Below are 21,876 nucleotides of genomic sequence, written 5' to 3' on the forward strand. Positions count from 1 at the left end.
AAGATCCACAAAGACACGGTGCAGCTCCTGACTTTCTCTATGCTTCTGCATCAACACTGTCAAAGCAAACAGCAGTGCTCTTTCTCGGAACGAAGCCATACTGCTGATCGCTGATCATCACCCTTGCTCTTTAACCTAGCTTGAATAACTCATAGTTTCATGCTACGGCTCATCAACTTTATTCTTCTGTAATTACGACAACTCTCCACATCACCCCAGTTCTTAAAGATCGGTAGCAGTACATTTCTTCTCTACTCGTCAGGCATCCTCCAACTGTCCAAGATTATGTCAAACTCATTAAAAAGTCTGCTGCTACCAGCATCTCCATATCTCTACAGGTACTGTATGTCAGTAGGACCAGCCATCTTTTCACTCTTCATCCTCTTCATAGCTGCTCTCACTTCCTCCTTACAAATTCCGCTGCACTTCCTGATTCTCTAACTGCCCTCCATCTGTCCCTCTTCTCTGGGGTTTAAAAACTAGCACATAGGCAATTTTCTAAGTCCGATGTCAAAATCCACGGAGAGTTGAGAAATAGTATAACGCACTATATCTGTAATACTAGTGAATTTAAACTTAAACTAAAAGGACCCCCCAACATTTAATAATTAAATAGTTGTGACTGAGCTGTGTGGGCAGAAAAAAAGTGCTGCTGTTATTTTTAACATTCTTGTGCTGACATTTCTTGTTAAGTGCCAGTAAGTGATCTGTAATATGAGCTAATCTTGGTGAAATATCACCTCACTGAGGTGTCAGTTATGCTTTCAATGGCATTGTCAGAAAAGGTGAAAAGTGATGGGAAATGAAGCGTGCCTGAGCTAGATGACAGGAACGTATAGACTGAGCTGGCACTGTGTTTTCAGTCAGCGATCACTGTTTGTTTACAAAGTTCATCGTTATGCTGACAGATTAAAGAGTAATTGTTTCAAATATTCGTTTGTCCCGATTCCAGACAGATTATTTAATGATTCTTTTTGTTTTGTTTGGATTTTATAGAATCGAATTGATTATTTATGCTATTGTTACTTTAATATCGCCTCTGTCAGTGCGCCCCAGGGCAGATTTGGCTACAATGTAGCTTGCCATCACCAGTGTGTGAATGTGTGTGTGAATGGGTGAATGACTGATTGTAGTGTAAAGCACTTTGGGGTCCTTAGGGACTAAGTAAAGCGCTATAAAAATACAGGTGAATGGGTGAATGGGTGAATGACTGATTGTAGTGTAAAGCACTTTGGGGTCCTTAGGGACTAAGTAAAGCGCTATAAAAATACAGGCCATTTACCATAATATTTTGTTTTAAATATTTCTCATGTTTACTTGCTTGGCTGTTACATTCACTGTCCACTTTAATAAGTAAACCTTGTTAGTATTGAGCTGGGCCCCCTTTTACCTTCAGAACTGTCTTGATTCTTGAATTCACAACTGGAACACTCCATATTCAATACTGACACTATACCATTACATAGTTGCTGCACATTTATCAGTTGCTCATCTTGTTCAATTTTGTCTTATCAGTGTGAATTGTAGCTTTAGTTTCCTGTTCTTAGCTGACAAGAGAGGCACCCAGTGTGGTCTTCTGTTGCTTTACCCCGATTTTCTTCAAAGTTAATTGTGTTGCTTCTGCGTTCCTTTGCTGTAACAAGTGGTTATTTGAGTTGATGTTGCCTTCGTATTGGCTGGAAGCAGTCTGGCCAATCTCCAGAGAACTGCCTCTCGCTGGATATTTTCTTCTTTTCTGATCATTCTTCATAAACTGAAGAAGTGATTGTTGGGGAAAATCCCAGCAGATCAGCAGCTTCTCAAATATTCAGTCTGGCACCATCAACAATGGTTTGCTCAGTTTTCCTAGTACGGTTGTTGCACTGTGATTGGTTGACTAGATATTTGTGTTAACGAGCAGTTGTGCAGATGTGGCCATGACTGTGTGCTTGAATGATTTCTTTGGATCATAATGGAGGTTGAACTTGAGCTCACTTTTTCTGCCCCCTAACTCTAACCCAGGGGAAATAAACTTGCACGCAACACTTTAAGCCCATTATTTCTTAGTTTAAGTGATTGAGCTGGAAATGGTGTGGGGGAAAAAGTGAACAGGTCTTTAACATGGAAGTCATTCTGACCTATGAAAGGCACAGGTGTGAATAATAAAATAAAACGTGGCTGGTTTGCGTTCATGGTCCTAATTTTGTTCTGGCTCTGTCTCACTGTGGAACTCGGCTGCACTTAAAGTGAGTAACATTTGTGTGTTTCGAGTTCAAGTTCAATCATCTATGGAGCATTTTCACAGAAGATTAAAAGGAAATAACACCTCAAGTGTTTCAGTAAACTTTTCCAGTCAACCAGCACACAAAATACCAAGACAAGTGGCAAAGCAGGCCTCACGGATGGTATAAATAAATCGGTGCCCCCCACCACCTTGCCAGGAGGCCATGTTTACTTTCAGATTAATAATTCGTACATAACCATGTAAACTGTGCACAAAATCCCTTAATAAAAATGATATGATGTGGCTTTGATACTGACCCAATAATTGTCTCGATGCACGCTCAATCAGCCAGGTAAGGAAATCCCAAAAAGTTGATTCTGTTCATCTGGAATTAATGTTTTCAGTGGGGAAAACGTTTCGTCACTCTTCTAAGTGACTCTCTGTGAATAGTACTCATGGCCACTGATCAGCTGGCATGACAATTTCCATATTAGTGAGCATTAGTTTTTGGGTGACCCAATAATTGTTTCTGTGTGCGTGCGTGCGCGTGCATAACATAGCCTAACGGGTACCTTCCGCGAGCAGGACGTGACGTGGTCTCTAATCCTCTTAGTTTAATTAAGCTGAACCAGCAGGCGTAGGCTGCAGCTCCTTCGGCAGCCGAGGTTTAAAAGTCGACTCGATCTTCTAAGAAAACGTAGACCCTGGGAGAAGCAGCTTTGGAGTTTAAAGCAGTTTAAAAGTGAGCTGGGGGTGGGTGTCTTGGGCCCCCTGCAGGATGCTGCCTCCGCGGATGCTGTGGGGCGCTGTGGCGCGTCAGGTTGCTCCACGACTCACCTACAGCACTGCTGCGCAGCCACAGGTATGTAGGCCTGCGGTCACACATCAATACACAGCACAGAGAAGAAAGTGGCACGTTTGTGAGTGAAATAAGATTATCCGGATCGTTCCACTAAGATTTTTAGAGCAACTTGTGGTCTTTAAACGTGTATCCCCCCCCCCCCCCCCCCCCCAATATTACTGTAGATTTTACAGTAAAAGACAAAGATGAATGCGTGTTGTGCAATTTTAAAAAGTCCTATAAAGTACTCCTGGGTTTAATTCAGTAGTAGTCTTATGTTAAGCTTCACAAAAGTTGTATTGTTTGGCATTTTAATTTGTTGATATGGCGCCAAATCACCTCAGCATTAATCTCAGAAGTAGAACATTACAGGTTGTTTAAGGCAGCAGATGTCCAAACCCAGAAAGACTGACAGCTTTTTTCAGCCACACCTTTTCCTTTTTTTTTTTTTCCAACTTTTCTTATTTCCAGCAGGTGAAGCCAAAAAAGACCATATTTGGTCCTCTGAGTGACCAAGATCGGATATTTACTAACTTATATGGCCGACATGACTGGAGGTAAAAGTATTTGAAGTAAAACCACCTTCATTACTCTCTAATGACCTGTAGAAACACCTTATCTCTCTCTGTTGCTCTTCTCTTCCGTTTTTTCTCCCAGACTCAAAGGAGCGCTAAAAAGAGGAGATTGGTATAAGACCAAGGAGATCATACTGAAGGGACAGGACTGGATCCTGAATGAGGTGAAAATCTCGGGGCTTCGTGGCAGAGGAGGAGCAGGATTTCCGACAGGCATGAAGTGGAGTTTCATGAACAAACCCAGCGATGGCAGGTAGGAGCAAGAGGGAACAGAAACAATCTGCGAATGATGCTAAGGTTTCATGAATAAATAATCTGTTGGCGTGTCTGTGACTTTCCGCGTTTGCTATGTGGTAGGCCAAAGTATCTGGTGGTGAATGCTGACGAGGGGGAGCCTGGGACATGTAAAGACCGCGAGATAATGCGTCATGACCCCCATAAGCTTATAGAGGGCTGTCTGGTGGCTGGGAGAGGCATGGGAGCTCGTGCCGCGTACATCTACATTAGAGGGGAGTTTTACAATGAGTCATCAAACCTACAGGTAATGTATGGATGGATGTGTGACGAACAGTCCGTGGATGAAGAGCGTTTGTCTTAATTGTTTTCTTCAAACAGGTGGCCATTAATGAGGCGTACAAAGCAGGGCTGATTGGAAAGAACGCCTGCGGCTCTGGGTATGACTTTGATGTGTTTGTTATGCGGGGAGCAGGCGCATACATCTGTGGAGAGGAGACTGCTCTAATCGAGTCTCTTGAGGGCAAACAAGGGAAGCCCCGGCTCAAGCCGCCTTTCCCTGCAGACATAGGTGAGGTAAACTCTCCACAGCAGCCTCCAATATCCTGCAGCACCTAATTATGGTTTAAGAAACTGCTAAATAGGGTTATATTCTAATTATAGTTATTTACTGCTCTCTTTCTCTCTCCCTAAAGGGGTGTTTGGATGCCCAACAACGGTGGCCAACGTGGAGACAGTTGCTGTGGCGCCTACGATCTGTCGTCGAGGCGGCGCTTGGTTCACCAGCTTTGGGAGGGAGAGGAACTCTGGGACGAAGCTGTTCAACATCTCTGGTCACGTAAACACCCCATGCACAGTGGAGGAAGAGATGTCTATTCCTCTGAGAGAGCTGATAGAGAGACATGCAGGTGTGTGTGTGTTTAATCCAGTTCTGTCCATGAAGAGTTTATGAAACATTACACATTTTTTTCCTCTTTTCTCTCGTATGATTGGTGCAGGAGGAGTGAGAGGTGGCTGGGACAATCTATTAGGAGTGATCCCAGGGGGGTCCTCCACTCCCATTATCCCTCGGCATGTGTGCGATGATGTGCTGATGGATTTCGATGACCTGGTTCGTGCAGAGAGTGCCCTGGGAACCGCAGCTGTCATAGTCATGGATAAATCGGTAAACAGTTGCCTGAAATATTGCACATTTCACAGGCTCCTCAGTGACAGCAGAAAGAAAATCTGACTGATGCGTCTTCTCTGCAGACCGATGTGGTCCGAGCCATTGCACGTTTGGTTGAGTTTTACAAACACGAGAGCTGTGGACAGTGCACCCCCTGCAGGGAGGGTAAGGAACTACATTCAACACTGGGCTCAGGCAGTAACTGTTAAAACATCCATTATCTCACCCTTTAAAATCTTTTTACATCCTCCTTACATTCCTTACAGTGCTCTTCTCTCTTCATTGAGCTATAATAAGCACTTGTGTGAACTGTCAACAAGAACATCAGGGTTAGGTGAAGCGTTTACTACTCAGGACATGCCTGAAGGGTACATAGGTATGATAAGTGCTCAAATATGTTATTATAGCAAAATAAACACTCTGGTAAGGTAAGATATACCTGTAAGAGCACAATTATCGAAGGATTGAAAACATAATACTGGTAAAACAGAGGTTTTATGACAAATTAATCATAATCTGAGCCTGTATTGATGCATTTTATTTGCACATATGTAATGTAAATCTCGGTTAGAAAAAGCCTTTTTAAATGTGTATAATTTTTGCATTAATTTGGACAAACAGTGCAACAGCATTCGTTTCATTGTCTTAGTAAAGCTAGAGTCATAATGTGTGAGTAATTTAATCAATTAGCTTCAGGATTTGGATTATTAGTTTGTGAAGAACACAAAAGGAAGCTACAACTGTTATTTTAAGATATCAAATAGGTTTTTAAGTCTTTATTAGAATTGGATTAAGATTAGGGTCAATAATAACTCCTCCGAGGTAAAACTTTGCTTAAAAGTTTCAGGAATTGTAATTTTATAATGCTTGTTCAACTCCTTCCTCTCCCACAGGAGTGGACTGGATGGATAAAATGATGTGGAGGTTTGTCCAAGGCGAGGCAGCAGTTTCAGAAATTGACATGATTTGGGAGCTCAGTAAGCAGATAGAGGGACACACCATTTGTGCTCTCGGGGACGGAGCTGCTTGGCCTGTGCAGGTGAGATTTCTTCTTGGAGGCGTTTTAAGCACTTAAGCACAAGTTCAGTAAAACTGAGCCTTCAATTTCAAAAGAAATGCTAAATGTGAAGAGTCAGGGGCGTTTACCCTCTTTTTTTTTTTTCCCTTTTGTGTGTGCAGGGTTTGATCCGCCACTTCAGGCCTGTCATGGAGAGCCGCATTGCTCACTATAACAAGAAAAATCCCGCAAGGGCGCCAGAGGTCGAGATGATCTGAAAGTGAAATGCCTCCCATTCAGTCTGTCATCAAATCATTCCATAGATCATTTATTTTAAGTGTAAATATTACTTATTGATCAAAGTTATCCTGATCGCAAAAGCTATGTGTGGACAACCTGTCTGCTTTGGTGATATAAAAGCAGCAATGACATCTTCAACTTAGTTAACTGATGCACGACGCAATGAAAGAAATGAACACATACGTCAATAAATTAGCTTTATTTCATAAACTTGAGAAATAAATTCAAATGCTTCACTGCGTACATGTCCAGTCTGATCTGTACAAAAAAAGGAGATGATCAAGAAAGGATTAAGTGATTGATGTTTGTTTTGTTTTTACTTTGGGGAAAGAAAAGAGAGTGGGAACAGGAAAAGATGTGTTAGGATGAAAGGAAAACTGGTCTGTGATTTACAGTCTGTGTTATCATTTCACAGAGACACACAGCTGAGCTGGTGCAGGTTTTCCCTCGATTCAGACCAAGAAGGCAGGCAGAATATTGCTCAACTGACCAGCTATACATCCAGACTAAAGGTTGAAGTATCACTCCGGCAAATGTCCTTCTTTGAACAATGACTAATGACAGTCAAACAAACAAATGGGGAATCTTTACAAAACTTTAGCTTGTCCATTTAGACCCAAGTGCTAAATCCTGAAACCAACACAGAGCTGTTACGAGTCATCCTGGTGAAGAACAGATGGGCTCAGTTTGGGTGGATATCCTGTAAGACTCAGCAGAAAGCACTCGGTGAGTTCAGATTTTTTTTTTTTTTCTGCATTAGGGTGCCATCCAGAAAGGTATAGACTGCTGCTGCGGCTGTGTTTTAGCTCGAGGGAGTGGTGGAGGAGGGCAGCGATAACCCTGTGCCCAGCCTGAGGTGGTTGTGGTAGTTGAGGAGGTAGGGGGAACTGCCCCAGGGTTACCTGGCCCTGAGGTGGCTTTTGAGGTGGGGTGGTCTTCCTCTTCATCAGAAGAGCCGCCGGTGTATGCCACCAAACCTGTTTTCAGTCTTTTTACTGCAGGTGCTAAAAGAGGAAGAAGAGAGCAAAAGAAAAAACAGGAAAAGAGAGAGAGAGCGAGAGAAAGGCAGCACATGTGGAGAGGAGAAAGAGAGAAAAGATACACAACAACAGCAGCAGCTCATTTCAAGTCAAAGGTAATTATTTCAAACACATGTTGGGAGAAACAAAAAGTTAATAGATCAAATGTAAATCAACGTTTATGTCAGCCGGTTTGAGGAGGGGGGGTGGCGGCCATTCAAAAGCAGCCATTGGTTGGTGGGGAGCGACAGTGTCAGGGGCCGTCCAATCGAGCGGCAAGACGGTGTCACAGGACGAGTCGTACCCCACCCCCAACCGATATCCATCATCACACCGGAGACACATGGAAGAGAAGAAAAACACAGAGAAAAAGAGAAAAACACAAAAACAGGAGAGATTCTCGTTAGCGAGGGAGGAAAACGAACGTCGGACAATCCAGACTGATGATGTCGTCACGGCTCGACATAATCGCACTCCTTTATAAAAAGGAGTTGAAGGCACACAAAAGGTGTTGAGTCATAGCTCCGCCTCATTATCTTGAGATGTGTTGTCACAGCAGCAGACTCCTGGAAAAGCCCGTTTGAGGCTTATTGTGGCGGGCGCTGCATTTATCTCAGCCACAAAACCAGGAGTGGCTTTAATATTAAATATAGAAAAAACGAAACTAAATCTGTTTTTGGGGGGTTTATGTAACAGACATCCAGCTTCAGTAGGCAGGGAGAGGATTTACATTTGTCTCTACAGCTCTACATTAAGGCTGTGAATAAAATTGAGGCCAGGCTTATAAGAGGGTCACAGTCCGTGATTTGGATTTGGGCAGGGATTTGTCAATCCACAGGATAACGCCCTTACCGGCGGGGCCTTGCGGTGCTTTTCTCTCTTCCACCTTGGGTCTCGCTCCATTCACAGCCAAGGGGGGTGGAGGCATTAGCTGCTTACTGGAGAACACAAAGAGAGGGAGTGAGTGAACTCTTCTCACTGACCTGTGAATATTATTAACCTGAACAACATCCTGTGTAAAATCTGCACACCTGTCCCTCTCACACGACGGGCTGGAGGAACTCTGTGGTTGGGATCCTGGATTCTCAGGGCTGCCCATGGAGAAGCCTGCACCTAAATTAGTCATATGAATGGGTCCATGCTATGAGCAGAAAAACACACAGGCACGATTAGGAGACATCCTCAACTAAGCCCTGCCCTGACACTAAAAAACAATACACACCTATTTACAACACCAAAGTGAAAAAAAGCTAGCTTACCACAAACCTGTGATTATAATGATATTTTCCCGTCCACTATGAAAGATACTTTTAACAGCTCTCCAAGCTATCTCAACCAAGGTACAAAAGACATTTGAAGAGAGCAAAGATGATATGTTAGGAGACAGAAATCGGAAAGAGAGGTAAGAGTGCTTCCTCGGCTCATGAAGGTGACTCGTGACAATGAGGACTCCGACATACAAACAGGGAACAAACAAACATGGAGACCACGATGTGGAGAAAATAAAATATAGGGGGTGTTTAAAAAAAAAAAAAAACACCAGAGAATGATGAGGGGGTGAAAATGCAAAAGAAATGTATCACCTGGTATCCCAGCAGGCCACTGTCTGTCTCGTCAGGCACCTCCTCTGTAAAGCGTCTTTTCTGTGGTGGGTTGGCTGGGGCAGCAGGAGGTGAAACTTTGGGTGGTGCTGCAGCAGAGGGAGGTAAACGTACAGGAGGGGCTAGAGTCTGCACAAAAGACGAAAACAACAGTATCGTCTGGTTACTGATTTGCCTGCTATGACACATATCCTTGGCAAGAGTTTCACAGTTTATAAAAGTAAAATTAAAGAAGTAGTAATCCAAAGATCTAATTTTGTGCAGAAGTTTTGATTGTGTCAGATGTTTAGATTTGCTCCTAGTTAGCTTTCAAGGGGTAAAGAGTTAAGTGGACCTAGGAAAAAAATGGGATTGTTGTACAGTCAAAGATTTTACACAGTCTTGTTTTATTTGTGTTTCTGGATGCCTGCTTTAGTTTTAAGGCCATGTTACAATGAATCCTACCTGTGGCAAGATGTCAGGAGCAGGTACTGGTGCAGGCGTGGGTGCAGGAGCTACAGTGGGGACAGGGGCAGGGATAGGGACAGGTACAGGTACAGGGACAGCAGCAGGAATAGGAGCTGGAGCTGGGCGGAGAGGGTACTGAGAGGGAACACCAGCGGCAGCCACTGGCGGCACAGGAGGTGGGACAGCGTAAGGTGAAGGGACAGGCTGAGGCTGAGGTGGGGGTACGGGCAGTGGGTAGCCTTGCTGGTAGCCAGTAGGGGGGTAGTAAGGAGGTTGAGGAGATATCCCATTCACTACTGGCGGCTGTCCAAACCCTGAATAAAAACAAAAGAAACAAGCAAAACAGCTAGAATGAGGCTCTCACAGAGATGTCAATAAACAGATGTGTTAGACTGAGAATGTCTGTGAAGGTTCTCAGTCATCCAGGTCATCGTAGTCTAAGGAGCTTGGAAAGAAAAGCGTCTGGACTTCTTTAAGTTGCTTGAAGACGTTTCACCTCTCATCCGAGAAGCTTCTTCAGTTTCAGTTTCAGAACTGAAGAAGCTTCTCGGATGAGAGGTGAAACGTCTTCAAGCAACTTAAAGAAGTCCAGATGCTTTTCTTTCCAAGCTCCTTAGACTGAGAATCTTACAGCTTTCAGTTAAAGAAAAAGAGCTTTGGTACAGCAACAGAAACTACAGAAAAACTACCAGCTGTGGAGTACCTTGTGGTGTTGGCATCATTTGATTAAGGAAGCGAGAATACTCTGCATGGACCTAGAAAAGAGGAACATTGCATTTAATCTTGTTAATAGTTTTAAAAAAAATAAAAAATTTACTTTGAAAGTCATCCTATAAAGACAAGAGTTCAACATAATGTAACCATTATAAAAGAAAAAAAAAACATAAAAACCAACTGTAAAAGAACGAGATCTATCAAGATTCAGTTAAAAAACAACAACAACAAAAACGCCTTCGAACATTTACAGCACAAACTACCTTTGAGTCTCCACCTTTAAGAAAACGGCTGTGTCTGCAGAAAATACTTGTGGTCTCCGCTTGTGGTGCAGCACACAAATAATCCTTCACTATCTACAGCTCTGTAGCCGATGTGCGCATCTGCAGAAGCTGAGATCAGTGATCCCTTAAACCACAAGGAAGTGTGTGTTTCTTTGCTTAGTTTAAAAACATTTTCGTTTTATCACCAGCGAGTGTCAACAGTTAACACAGTGTGGAAACATCAGTGCCACCAGCGATTTAATTAATTGTTCATTTGCAATATTGATCTCGTACCATTAGTGTTTCCAGTTGTTTTGTTAAAAAAAAAGAAACAAAACACTTTTCATAACTAATCTGTGACAGGCCACCACTCATTACTTACTTATTATTTATTAATGCTCAGGGACTGTCTAGTGACTCCACAGTGTAGGGGTTTGCACCTTTGCCTAACAAGCAAAAGATCTCCAGTTTGATCCCGTGAGGAGACAAAAATCCCTCTGGGGTTGCATCAGGAAAGGCGTCTGCAGTAAATATCCGGCAAAACAAATATGCAGAGCTACCTGCTGTGCAACCCTGTGGATAAGGGAGCATCTGAAAATTGGTTTTAATGCTTGACTGTCTGCTGAAGCTGGAATGGGGAAAATGGACACTTGGAGTACTCACTGTCTGAAGCAGGTTCTCACACAAAGTCTTTGCTGCTGCAAGTCCTTCAGGTTTCGAGTGACTGGAGAGAAAAACAGCAAAAATAGTTCATAATCATGGAAAACTACCAATATTTGAAATCCACTGTTCTCTATTGACGCTGCATGTGACATATTTACACCAGACTTCATTTTTTAATTTTTCTAAAGGAAATTTACACAGAACTATATGACAGTTGAAGTAGTTTTGGGCTTCGTGTCTGTACAGTACTATCTTATTTTACCATCTTATTATTCTAACACCCAGTAATCAGAACTTTTTAATGTTATTGTTTAGTAGTGGGTGGCAAATAGTTTGTAGTTGCATTACCACCACCTTTTGGCCATTATAGTGAATAGCATCCCACCAGGCACTGGTAAAAAAAAAAAAGCATCAATCACATTTACTTTTAATTTATTTTCTTAAAAAAAAAATAATAATAATAATAATTTGGAAATTCTGACTGCGCTCTACTGCAGAAAACTCCAGAGTGTGGCAGTGTTGTGACAACGCTTCATTAGCCTGCGCCGCCTTTAATGGACAAAGACTGATGATACCCACCTGATGTAAATGTACATGGGTTCAAAGGCCTCTCGTCCAGAGGCAGGCTCCAAACAGCCGGATCCTTTCCCTCTGAGGAAGACTTTGGCCCCGGTCTCAGCCTGGATGTGCTGCAAGTATGAACAGCCGGGCCCCTCGACACGCTCTTTGACTGCAAAGCCCGGGACAGCGTGATCCAGGCCCACAAAGATCTTATCTTGAACAAAATGCATCTGAGAAATGAAAGAAAATATGAAGGGTTGCAGTAACTATGACTAAACACATTACCATACTGACAGTTTTCAGTCCCCCCTACATTTATGCCCCTTTTTAGACATTAGTTCCAGTATATCTCCAAACATTTTTAAATTCATGAATGTCTAGAGGTAGGTTGATCATTCCAAATATCGGCAGTATCGAGACAAACACTTTTATTGGATCAATACTCTATCCTAAAAGGTCAGACTGTATTCCACTGAATTGTGTTAAATTTTTTATTTTAATAAGAAAACTATATCTCAAACATGCACTATGAAAAATGTCTGAAACTTTTTGTGTTCTGTGTTATCACCTGTTTTATTTAAAGCCTATAACACATTTAAACAACAGAACTTGACCGAAGTCCTTTAAAAACAGGCACATTCACATTCCAGGTCTCCAAAAAATCCAGTTTCAAAAAGCTGAAAGGTTTTGTTGTGTTAACTAATTATTATAGAAAGTAACAGTTACAGGGATTTTGGTGGTCATTAAAAGGTGTTCAGATTTTTAAACTGATGCCCATTCATCTCATAAATCATGGCACACCGCTCTCCCCTACATAAGTTACCTTTATAAGTTAAAAAGCATCGGTATTGGCAGTAGTGCCTCTGTATTTATCGCACACCACTAATGTCCTTTTTTTCCCCCCCAAGTGAAGACTGTTGTTAAATCGACTGCTACCGAAGGTTGGATGCAAATCAAATCAAATGTCTTTTTCATTCAAACAATCGCAGCTTCTTTGTCTGCACTAGATGTTTGAAGTCTTCCAAGTCTTACACTTCTGAAGTATATAAAATCTAAAGCAACCTATTTACTGTTCTTTTGAAGGCATTGATTAAATATGACGCTAACTATTTATAATCTCACCCCCCTCACCTTTTCTAAAAACAGTAAGTGTATTGAGGCAATTGGTAAACTGATCGGTGCTTCAAAATTAGGTGGAAACAGAGAGTATGACCTGCATCCATGTGGGAACTGCCTTACCCCTGACTGAAAGTGTGGTTTGTGGTGGGTCACAGGGGGCAGTGAAGGAGCAGGGAGGTTGTTCTGCTGATACACTGTGACTGAAGCCCCAGTAGAGGAGAAAGATGGAGAGGATGATGAAGCAGTTGCAGCCTTCACCACCCCGTTTGTGATGATCTCCTTGATTCTATTAACTGCTCCTGGAAAACGGAGAAGAGAAACTGTCAGTCGAATTACGAGCTACACAAAGACAAACGTTTATGACTGACTGAAGTTTAAAAGAATACTTACTGTCAACAAGCTCTCTTGTCTGTCCTTGGACGTGTAGATACAGAGGTCGATCCCTGATTGGAATGAGCAGAAACAAGGCCGAGTTTACATAAAAACATCAAACACCGGGTCTACTATCAGTTCGGTTAGTGAAAATGAGAGACAGTCACCCTGTTAGCGCTTTGGTCTTCTCCTCTGCTGTCATGTAACGGCCTCTGGTCGACACTGCAGCACCGCTCACTTTACTGATCTGTGGACAAACCATATTAAAAATTACAAACCACATCACGAGCAATCCGCTAGCTAAGAAACAGACCTAACTTTTGAAAATATCATCCATATTGTTGCTGACCTCATCCTGCGTTTGCCCGCGTGTCAGGAGATTTCGACAATTAATTGGGACGTCATTGATCTCAACTTCAGCTACCACCAGGTCGTCTTTGGCTTTTGGCGGCACTGGAGGCTTTCCGACACCAAGGACCTGAAAGAGGGTACGGAACAAGAAGCATGCGTCAGTCAAGGCACAGCTCATTATTTTATACTGGAGACTTAAAACATACATTTTAACTAGAGCTGGGCGATAGAACGATAACGATATGTATTGCGAAATAACTTTTTCTCGATAGAAAAATTAAACTATTGCGATAGGCCTCATCTCTCTTGGCCTCTTAAAAAAAAGAACAGCCAATCCAAATTAAGTAGCGCAGAGCCGAACCAATCACAGCCGCAGCGTCACGTCACGTGACTTGTTACGTGCAGCACAAGTGCCAAGGCGCACATGTGTATTTGTTTGGGAAGCTGCCAGCTGGGCTGCCCAGGTAATGAAGGAAATGAGTGTGCCGACTAGAGAAAAATCAACCAAGAGCGTGAGCGAAGGTTACCGGAGAAAAAACCGATGATGGTTCCAATGCCGGAGAGCTTGTCGAACAGAAGGGCCATAGAAGTTCCGTAGTGTGAAGGTATTTCGGCTATTTCAAGTCTGACAAAAAACTTAGTAGCTTGCACTGTAAATTGTGCCGAAAGCAAGTCTGGAAATACAATAAACCGGTGCATGCTCAATCTCTGACTGAAAGCGCTAATTCGTCATTCGGCTTTTGTCAGACTAAAGTAACTGTTAAAACTGTTTGAAAAGCTAAGCTATACAACAAGGAGAGATTGAGAATTTCCTTTTAGTTCTCAGTTTATTTGATATTGACAAAAGTTAGTCAGTTTTGTCTGTTCTTCTGTAAAACAAACTAAGATTTATTTTTAGAATTAATACTTTGTTTCTAAGTGGAATTGACAATTTAGTCTGTTTCGTTTGTTCTATTTTGAAACTTAAACGCTTTAGCGGCAGGTTTTGTGTAGTTTGCAATATTTGCCTTTATTTATCTGAAACTGAAGTCTCATGTTCCTTAAGTACATCTACCCTGTTGAACTTATTATGGGAAATAAATATTTAAATTAAAACGAGCTGCTAATTATTTCACATTTTACTTGTGAGCAACGGCACATTTAAATCTTACAAATATAGTTATTTGGCTTATATCATGATAGATATCGTTATCGCCTGAAATGAAAAAACATATCGTGATATGAAAAAATCTTATATCGCCCAGCTCTACTCTTAACAAAATAATCCTGTGTCTCCACTCATGTAGGATTTGGCAATTGATAGATTTTTATTATCAATTACGACTCTGGCTTCCAAAGACTTTGAAAACAAGGTAATGAAAATGTTGCCGCCTTTTATTTGGCAATGACTCGCACTGTGATATTGTGACATGATTGTTCAGCCGAGCTCAAGCCAAACTGTGGAACAGGAGGACGTTGTCAACAAGGGCGTTTGTGTTTCTTTGTTTCAGTTTGGATATGTGCAGTGTTTAAGAAAATCCAGTTACAGAAATGTTCAATAAAATTGGAATAACTCTGAAGTGAAAACTATTTTAAGCTGCTCTCTTATTCGCAAGGGTTCGCCACTGTGGGTAACCACATTGTTTTGGAGCCAAAAAGGGATTAGCGTCTGAGTGTTGAGAATTAAAAATGATTTAATAAAGTTTTGACTCAATATAAAATTGAAGTTACAAGTTAACAATAAAATATACTGTTGTCACAATGTTGATGCAACAAATCTTTAAAGCATTAAAGATAAAGCGGTCCTGTTCATTAATCTGCAATATCACTAAAGCACTACAAAGCCATTTTACAGGTCTGTAAAAGCAGCATTTCCTCCTCCAGCAGGAACTGTAAAGAGTGACATCTGGTGGAGGTGAAGTGTACATGCGCAATGCAAAAACAAAATGTACTAATTTTACTTCACTGTTTTTTTTTATTTCAGATTAGTTTCTACTTCGTTATTAAGATATTTGTTTGATTGCACTGTATTGCATTTTATTGAAATACATAACATGTTACTTATATATATTTACCTGCTGAAAAAAGAGGTATATGTTATCTTATAACCTTGATGTTGGAGTCTAAGTGTAAAAATGCAGGACAAGAGAGAAAATATGTGGGAATACAGTTAAAGCTTTAAATCAAATGTCATTATATAGACACCGTGTTTGAATATCCTGTTTTCTTAATTATCTTCTATGAAATCCAATAATATCTGAATATGAATATCTTTCTTATGTTTTTGTCAGTGCTGGTCACATGTACACATATATATATATATATAAGTGTATGGATACACCAGGAAGAACACATAAGGCTTATGGTAATAGGAATAACTATAAAAGTCTAATTTCCTTTGGAAGCTTCCTAATTGCTTGAACCCTCCAAGTACTAAGAAAAGGTGGTTCCTTTATTACCTCATTGAACACATCCGTTAAGAAAGGACAGAAGATAATACCGCCCCACAGAATCTCGGTGTTTATTACAAGAAATGATCACCATGACAGATTGTGCGTGTGTTAGGTCACAGTGCATTTTCCATTTCATAACATAGCCTGCTGATATGTTCTGCACCTTTACCCACAGGTCAACACAGCACTGCTGCGACAGAGTTGTTGAGTTTGTGTGATGAACATAAATGTATAAATAAAAAAAGCTCTATTAAAGTTTAATGATTACTGTACTGGACCCTATGGAGTAATGGTTGAATAATTTGACTTCAGGTAGACATCATCTCTCCAGGAGAAAAGTGAAAATAACAGTGGCCCTACAGTATGAAGATGTTGGGTAAAGTATTTTGCATACTGGAGGTTAAACAATCACAACATCCAACCCAAAATTATTAAATTTCGGGGTGGAACAGCCTTGTATAGTGCAGTCTGGGTACCACGCTTCTCTATTACGGTGTTGTGCCAAAAACTGATTGTCTGCCAAAAACTGATTTCCGGTATTTGCCAAAAACTGACTGCTTGTATTTAAACTGCTATAAGTAACTTGTTGGGCTATAATATGTGAAACATATGTCAAATGCATCCCTCATGGATGACATAAAGTCATCTTGAGCCGCAAACAACAAAGTAGAAGCCGCAATCAGTTTTTGGCAGTGACTTTTATATAACCTTTATTTATGCAGTTAAAAAAAAAAATCTCATTAACATTAAATATGTCTTTTGTAAGAGTAAGTTGGCCAAGAGCACAGCAGAAATGGCAGCAAATATTACAATAGTTCTGTAAAAATATTTTAAGTGGGGATAAAGGACCAGATTGGTTATGATGTAAGTACAATAACACAGAGTTGTAAAGATACTTCAAAAACAGATAATTTTTAAATTCTATATATAACCCCTTTGTAAGCCCTGTTCACCGAAGTCTATGCCTAAAGATATTACACATAAAAAATACACAGAAACATTGGAAATCACTTTTTGGCACAACAACGGATTCAATAATTTATAAAATCGCCTTTAAAACAAAAGTAATTAATAGAAAGCCCGCCATGCTGTTCATTACCTTATCAGGCGGCCCGGGGTTGCCTATCTGTGAGGGTTTGAGTTTGCCTTTGGCCACCAGCATGGCATTAATCTTGGCAGCCACAGCAGCAGCAGCATCCAGAGCTCCAGTGGGTGCAGCTTCAGCCTCCCCCATCCCACCAGAGCCAGACCCGGGCCCAGGCTGGTCCCATTTGCTGCGGCGGCTGGAACACAGAAAGACAAAAAACATTAAACTAGTCAAAAAAGTTTGTATAACCCTCACTTCAGCCCACAAACCCCCAAAAACTCAACCGTGAGGATAAGCAAACAACACCCAATGCTGTTATTGTTGACGTTTTGGAAACCAGAACTGTGGTCTAACAGGGTTTTTTCCTCTTTGTATTCAGTTTGCGGTCACAATCACAGGCACTCTGCCACCGAAATTAATTATTTAAAAATATTTTGTTTTTGAGTAGCTACAGGATAAAAAGCATGAGCTGCTCGCGAGCTGCAGCGCGACAGCACGGCCATGATTATATAAGGCGGCTAACGTTAGCGAGCTAGCCGGCTATCTGAAAGCATAAAGGCGGCGGCTAAACAGCACAATAAAAATACAAAAACTGTCCGGGTTTAAAGGCTTACCCGCTGCTCTGAGCCCCACAGAATGACATCAATGTTTCGTCAGATAGAAAAAAATCCCCGTGAGGAAAATCTCTCCAGACTTCTGCACAGCTCGTACAGTCAGCTGTGCTGATGGCTAGCCGCTTCGTGTCTCACCGTTTCCGCCTCCGGTTACTGCTGTTCTCGCTCAATGACGCCACCAGAGGGCGCCAGACACCAGCAAGTGTGTTCAAAAGGGGGAAAAAACAGAAGGTTCAGGTGGGATGCTTCTTCCTCACCTGTCGTGCTACCCTTGGCCAGTGTCTCTTGAGGCGATATCAGAGTTTCCAGTGAAGAGAAAACCCTTGAGATGCCGGACAGGCTTCATGACGAGGTGAGTTTTAGCAGGTGTACTCCTGCTTAATCCACTGAAAAACCTCATAAATGAAAGGACACAGGTTACTGCACTGATTTGTGTTGAAATTCTGTTAGGGTTTCAAATGCGCAAATTTAAACATAGTCAGTCAGTCATCTTTAAATGCGGAATAATTTGTCGGTTAAACTGTGACAGTAAGCCAAATGAATGATGTTCACTCAGTAAATATATGTATGGACTGATCATACATAAGATTAATGTTTGAAGTTTAACACTTACAGCACTATGATAGCAATAATAATAATAATAATAATAATAATAATAATAATAATAATAATAATAATAATAATAAAGACAATGAAACACATTTGGTGTGGTTTTCCAGTTTTGTATTTCTGTTTAATACTACTTTTTGGTTTCTGCTTTCTGGTTTTATTGATGTTCTGCTGTGTTTCTGTGTCTTTTTCTTTTTTTTTTCTTTTTTTTTGGTATTCTTGTCATGAGTCTTGGTTTCCCCCACCCTCACCTATGTCCTGTTGTGTAATCAGCCCCAAACACACTGGTGTTTTCTTTATGTACTCTTGTTCAACCCCTTGTTTTAAGTATTTAATCAGCTAATCACATGGCGACAAGTTCAAACCAAGCATCAGATTGGGGAAGAAAATGCTTGTTGATCTCATCTGATCTATTGAGATTTTTCCACACTATCATTTATATGGTTTTCAACAAAAAGACAAAATGAGAAAATATGGAGAGAAATGTGGGTGAAAATGCCTTGTTGATGCCAGAGGTCAGAGGAGACTGGATAGACTGCTTCGAGCTGATAGGAGGGCAACAGTAACTCAAATAATCCTCATTACAACTAAGGCAGAGGAGCATCTCTGCATAAGCAACCTGGCAAACCTTGAAGCTGATGAGCTACAGCAGAAGAAGAGCACACTGGGTGCCACTCCTGTCAGTAAAGAACAGGAAACTGAGGCTACAGTTTACACAGGCTCATCAAAACTGGAGCAGAGAAGATTGGAAAAATGCTACCTGGTCTGATGAGCCTTAGTTTCTGCTGTGACATTCATGGTAGGGTCAAAATTTGGCATAAAAAAACATGAAGTCATGGCTCCATCCTGTCTTATATCAACAGTTTAGGTTGCTTAAAAGAATACTTACTGTTTTTTTCTTCTTTTTTTTTCTTTTTCTGCTCATTCTGTTGGTTTTTGGTTTTTGCCCTTCTCCCCCGTCCCTCTTCTCAGCTGTTTCTCTTTCCCTCTTTCTTTCTCCCCTTCTTTCCCCCAGTCAAGTCTGTCCCATGTTCAGTAAGTGAAAATAAAATAAACAATAAAAGGTGAATCAAATGGACCATTATGGCAAGGCTGGGCTGGTCAATTTGGTAAAGTAAATCCGTTGGGCATCTTTCTTTGCCTTTAGACAACAATTCTGATGGCAAAAGAGCCAAACGGGACAGGCAAAAGAAAAAAAAAAAAAGTTTAGGTTGCTTGGTGATATAGTGGTGTGGAGAATATGTTCTCAGCACATTTGGGGGCCCTTGGTACCAATTGATCATCTTTTAAACACCTCAGTCTACACGAGTATTGTTGCTCACTGTGTCCTTCCTTTTATGACCACAGTGTACTCATCATCTAACGTTTGTTTCCAGCAGGATCACACCCCATGAAACAAAGCTCAAATCATCTCAAACTGCTTTCTTGCGTTTGACAATGAGTTCACTGTACTCAAACGGCCTCCACAGTCTCCACAGATGTCAATCCAGTTGAGTAACTTTGGGATGTAGTGGGAAGGGAGTTTTACATCATGGATGCATATCTAGTAAATCTGCAGCAACTATGTGATGTAATCATGTCAACATGGACCGAAATCTCTGAGAAATCAATCTGTGCCACAAAGAATTAAGGTTGCGCTGAAGGAAAACAGGGTCTAACCCAACACTAGCAAAGTGTTTGTCAAACAGTTTATGTTCCTGAATTTGCTGTGTTGCTTTACTTGCTGTATCCTCATGTTTTCTCTGGCTCGCTTTGTTTTTGGACTTTTCTGTTACTATCAAAGCTATTGAAACTTGTGATTTTTTAAAGTTATTCAGCATTCATTGTCCTGCACTTGGGTCCTCTCCAGCTTATCATGATACAAATGTGTTCCTGCTAACATGGACCAGTTTGTGAGTTTTGTAAAGAGACTTAAAATTAAATGTTTCTAAACTGACCCAAGATTAAAAACCCCAAGTCTGTTCTGTAAAGCAAAACAGACCCAGTCTTGCAGAGACCCCATTTGCCCCTATAGGCTAAGCCAGGCAATGGCATCGTGCCTCCTGGCTCTTAAGCTGTGCTGTCTTACTGAGAGTCACTCTGGCAGGTACAGGTGTTCGGTTACTGACCACCCTGGGTTTTCAGAGACAGGGCCAGGAGGTGCAGGTTTCTGTGGAAGGTGAGAACACCTTGCAGGGGGGCAACATGAATCAACAGATTGAACAACTGGCAGCCCTGCTTGTATTTCTGTTGCTCTGTGGTGCAGGGTGCTGAAAATTATCTGCTAAACTCTGCTTTCTTCAGTTTGATCAGGATCAACATGTGTCATGTTTTCATACCAGGAAATTGTTGGTTTGCATTTATCTATTGGGCCTAAGATCATTTTATCATTTTTATGGTAGAGGTCATGGATAGGTTTTGGTGTTTTTATAGTAACTAACATGCTTTTTACTATATGTTTAATTTATTTAACTGTATCTTTTAAGTGTGCTGCAGATTTTTTGTTAAATGCAGATTTAGGTAAGGGTAAACTTTACATGCTAAAACTGTTAACTTGTAAAGTTCACTGTTTTAACTGACCGTCAGTCATTATCACTGATAAAAAACAAGCATGTAAGCTTACAAGGGAGGTCAACCTTTGAGCCTTGGAAATTAATCATATTTCTTCACCAGGTGAACAGAGTTTGCTGTGCAGCATTAAGCCATCAGGACAGGAGGTGACCTCACAGCTATAGACTTGATTGCTGAGGTGTGTCATTTAATGAGCCACCCGAGCTGGAAGTTCAGTCAGTGCAAAGACAGACGGGTGGAACAATAAGTTGTGTAACACGGTGCAGCCAAGCCATCATGACTGTAGTGTGATGTTTGTACAGACATGATTAAGTCTTGGTGTAGAACTAGCAAGCCCATTGGAACAGTCTGTTATTGATCCTGAAGATAAAAGATATGCTTTCTTATTTAATAAAATAATAGATATACTCTCGATCGCTGCCTTTTCATCCTCAGTTTTCAACCCGCCTGTCAAACTAAAATAATCAGCCTGGACGACGAGTAGATATTTAGTACTTTTTTATAATGATTTTTATTGTTCAAATTGAACGATGGCGCTTTTCCTTTATTTTCTTACATGGTTTTATTGTTACACTGGTTGATGATCAGACTAGTGTAAAAATTCAGCCTTTTTTCTACTTGCTCTGCCAAGAAGAGGGTGATATCCTTAATATGGTGACTTAAGGCACAAGACTCTGTCTGTGAGCTCACAACGGCCCACACACCTGCAGTTCAAACTTTCTGTTTCCACGGGGCAGCCAATCAGAAAAAAAAGAGAGAGGAGCAAAAGGTTTTGTTCAAGGTGGGCTGAACTGTGAGTCCTGCAAAGTGAATCCAAAATAAACTGTAATACAATTAAAATCCACGGACCTCTGTCTTTCTTTATTTATTGTGACTTTTAAGAATTTTCAAACCATGAAAAAAAGAACCGAGGTGTCTTCTCCAAAGTTAGGTGGGTTTTTTGGGTTGTTTTTTTTAGCTGTGGCAGGCAACTAGGCCTAGGGTGGCCAGGTGTCCCACTTTATGAAGGACTGAACACCATTTTTACTCCTTGTCTCGCTGCCCCACATATTGAGACATCGTCCCACATTTTGGTTGGCTTTTAAGTCAGTACATGCAAGTCTCACCAGAATCAAGTGAGTGCAAGTCAAAAAGAAAGAGATTCATTGAAGCACAG

The 21,876-nt window shown here is 41.2% G+C and overlaps 2 protein-coding genes across 5 annotated transcripts; one reads left to right on the forward strand and one right to left on the reverse strand.

The window, feature by feature from the left end:
- The first annotated feature begins 2,862 nt into the window (after nucleotides 1-2,862).
- On the forward strand, nucleotides 2,863-6,359 carry LOC146659173 (NADH dehydrogenase [ubiquinone] flavoprotein 1, mitochondrial-like). 2 transcript variants are annotated; one of them, XM_085423084.1, is made up of 10 exons: nucleotides 2,863-3,065; nucleotides 3,516-3,601; nucleotides 3,702-3,872; nucleotides 3,977-4,160; nucleotides 4,235-4,424; nucleotides 4,549-4,761; nucleotides 4,852-5,018; nucleotides 5,105-5,186; nucleotides 5,915-6,060; nucleotides 6,201-6,359. In XM_085423084.1, exons 1-10 carry the CDS (start codon nucleotides 2,982-2,984, stop codon nucleotides 6,294-6,296), a joined length of 1,419 nt encoding a protein of 472 aa, XP_085279210.1. In that variant the 5' UTR covers nucleotides 2,863-2,981; the 3' UTR covers nucleotides 6,297-6,359. The 2 variants fall into 2 exon arrangements, with proteins under 2 accessions (XP_085279210.1, XP_085279211.1); XM_085423085.1 differs by having other exon boundaries at nucleotides 3,519-3,601.
- Nucleotides 6,360-6,502: 143 nt separating this feature from the next.
- Nucleotides 6,503-17,716, reverse strand: khdc4 (KH domain containing 4, pre-mRNA splicing factor). Of its 3 annotated transcripts, none has more exons than XM_085423082.1 (14): nucleotides 17,562-17,716; nucleotides 16,960-17,143; nucleotides 13,427-13,555; nucleotides 13,245-13,324; nucleotides 13,096-13,148; nucleotides 12,826-13,004; nucleotides 11,605-11,816; nucleotides 11,026-11,086; nucleotides 10,089-10,140; nucleotides 9,383-9,699; nucleotides 8,921-9,067; nucleotides 8,369-8,478; nucleotides 8,190-8,275; nucleotides 6,503-7,322 (listed from the first exon to the last, which is right to left on the reverse strand). In XM_085423082.1, the coding sequence occupies exons 1-14, from the start codon at nucleotides 17,588-17,590 to the stop codon at nucleotides 7,075-7,077; spliced, it is 1,887 nt and encodes a 628-aa protein (XP_085279208.1). In that variant the 5' UTR covers nucleotides 17,591-17,716; the 3' UTR covers nucleotides 6,503-7,074. The 3 variants fall into 3 exon arrangements, 2 of the variants coding, with proteins under 2 accessions (XP_085279208.1, XP_085279209.1); XR_014913777.1 differs by having other exon boundaries at nucleotides 7,262-7,322; nucleotides 8,369-8,450; XM_085423083.1 differs by lacking the exon at nucleotides 6,503-7,322 and having other exon boundaries at nucleotides 8,133-8,275; nucleotides 8,369-8,450.
- Between the last annotated feature and the right edge of the window lie 4,160 nt (nucleotides 17,717-21,876).

Source organism: Rhamphochromis longiceps, linkage group LG11, assembly GCF_057381845.1.
Source record: "Rhamphochromis longiceps isolate RC_006_pf linkage group LG11, R_longiceps_female_GT1.1, whole genome shotgun sequence".
In the NCBI taxonomy this organism is placed as follows: Eukaryota; Metazoa; Chordata; class Actinopteri; order Cichliformes; family Cichlidae; genus Rhamphochromis; species Rhamphochromis longiceps.